Below are 1,443 nucleotides of genomic sequence, written 5' to 3' on the forward strand. Positions count from 1 at the left end.
CAGGGAAGGCGGGTGCGCGCCTGCAGGGCGGAGATGGGCAGGGGGCGGCGCGTGGGTCCCAGTCTGCAGTTAGGGGGGCAGGAGCGGCGCTGCTCACCTCTGGTGCCAAAGGGCGGCGCAGCGGCTGCCGAGCTCGGCAGTGGAGGCGGCGAGAACATGGTGCGCAGGTTCTTGGTGACCCTCCGGATTCGGCGCGCGTGCGGCCCGCCGCGAGTGAGGGTTTTCGTGGTTCACATCCCGCGGCTCGCGGGGGAGTGGGCAGCGCCAGGGGCGCCCGCCGCTGTGGCCCTCGTGCTGATGCTACTGAGGAGCCAGCGTCTAGGGCAGCAGCCGCATCCTAGAAGACCAGGTAGGAAAGGCCCTCGAAAAGTCCGGGGCGCATTCGGCACTTGTTTTGTTTGGTGTGATTTCGTAAACAGATAATTCGTCTCTAGCCTAGGCTAGGAGGAGGAGGTAACCGGCGGTGGAGGCTTCCCCATTCGGGTTACAACGACTTAGACATGTGGTTCTCGCAATACCACTGAACCTGGACCTGCCTTCACACAGCCCTCTCAATCGTGTGAAACTGAGGCGAACAGAGCTTCTAAACCCACCTCAGAAGTCAGTGACTCCCGAATATCCTGGGTGGGAATGACTAAGACACACACACACACACACAGTAGGAAAGGTGTATTTCAAGCACACTTTCTCCTTGGGAGGAATTATTGCTAACCATCTAAGTTTTCTGGAGGCAGCCTTTTTTCTCCCCAACCTCCCGGCGGGGTCACCCTCTCCCACGTTCCAGGAGAGTGGAGGACCCGAGAGAGAAGGACCACGCAGGCAGTGACTTCCTGAAATGCTAAAAAGGATCGTAGGATCAGTTACTGCTGCGAGGAGCCAGCACTTTCTTCTGGGGGGAGTTTTGCAGCCAACAGGAAAATGGGCTTTCTTTGTGAATTAGAGGTAGAGGTCCGGCGGCCTGAGTGATTGAAACTGCTCGGGACTTTGCTCATATGTTTATCAAACGACAGAACTGCAGAACTGTTTCTGAAAAATCCCAACTGATAATATTTTAGTCATCTCAGACGACAGTTAGCACAGTTTAAAAATGAGGCCTACTTCTTGAAAAACAGAATCGGAGGTAGTTTTGTCCTCACATTGACAAATATTGACACAGCCGGTGTAATTTCCTATAACCAGGAAAACTGAAAGAATATATATACAGTTAAAATATGCACAATGCTAATTAAAACTTGTATAATAAGTCTAAAAGTAATTTAATGAGGCTTCGCCAGGAATATATAGCTTCAAAAAGCAAAGGCCAGCGGAGGGGTAATTATTTTTTTACTGCAATGTTAATTGTCTCTTTGACATGGAAATATAAACCTGTTAAAACTATCAGTGTTTTAATTTAGTGTCTCAGTTTCTAGTAGCAAAATTTATAATCTATAGGATATGCATATT

The 1,443-nt window shown here is 50.2% G+C and overlaps 1 protein-coding gene across 1 annotated transcript in view; it reads right to left on the reverse strand.

The window, feature by feature from the left end:
- The window catches only part of LOC108536955 (uncharacterized), an 8,402-nt gene that overhangs the window by 3,158 nt on the left and 3,801 nt on the right, over nt 1–1,443 (reverse strand). Inside the window, exon 2 of the mRNA XM_017884057.1 lies at nt 98–300. Within this exon, the coding sequence (XP_017739546.1) occupies nt 98–300 (203 nt within the window). The remainder of the gene's footprint in view (nt 1–97; nt 301–1,443) is intronic.

The sequence above is a fragment of the Rhinopithecus bieti genome, unplaced genomic scaffold, assembly GCF_001698545.2.
Source record: "Rhinopithecus bieti isolate Rb0 unplaced genomic scaffold, ASM169854v2 scaffold_1403, whole genome shotgun sequence".
NCBI classification, from domain to species: domain Eukaryota; kingdom Metazoa; phylum Chordata; class Mammalia; order Primates; family Cercopithecidae; genus Rhinopithecus; species Rhinopithecus bieti.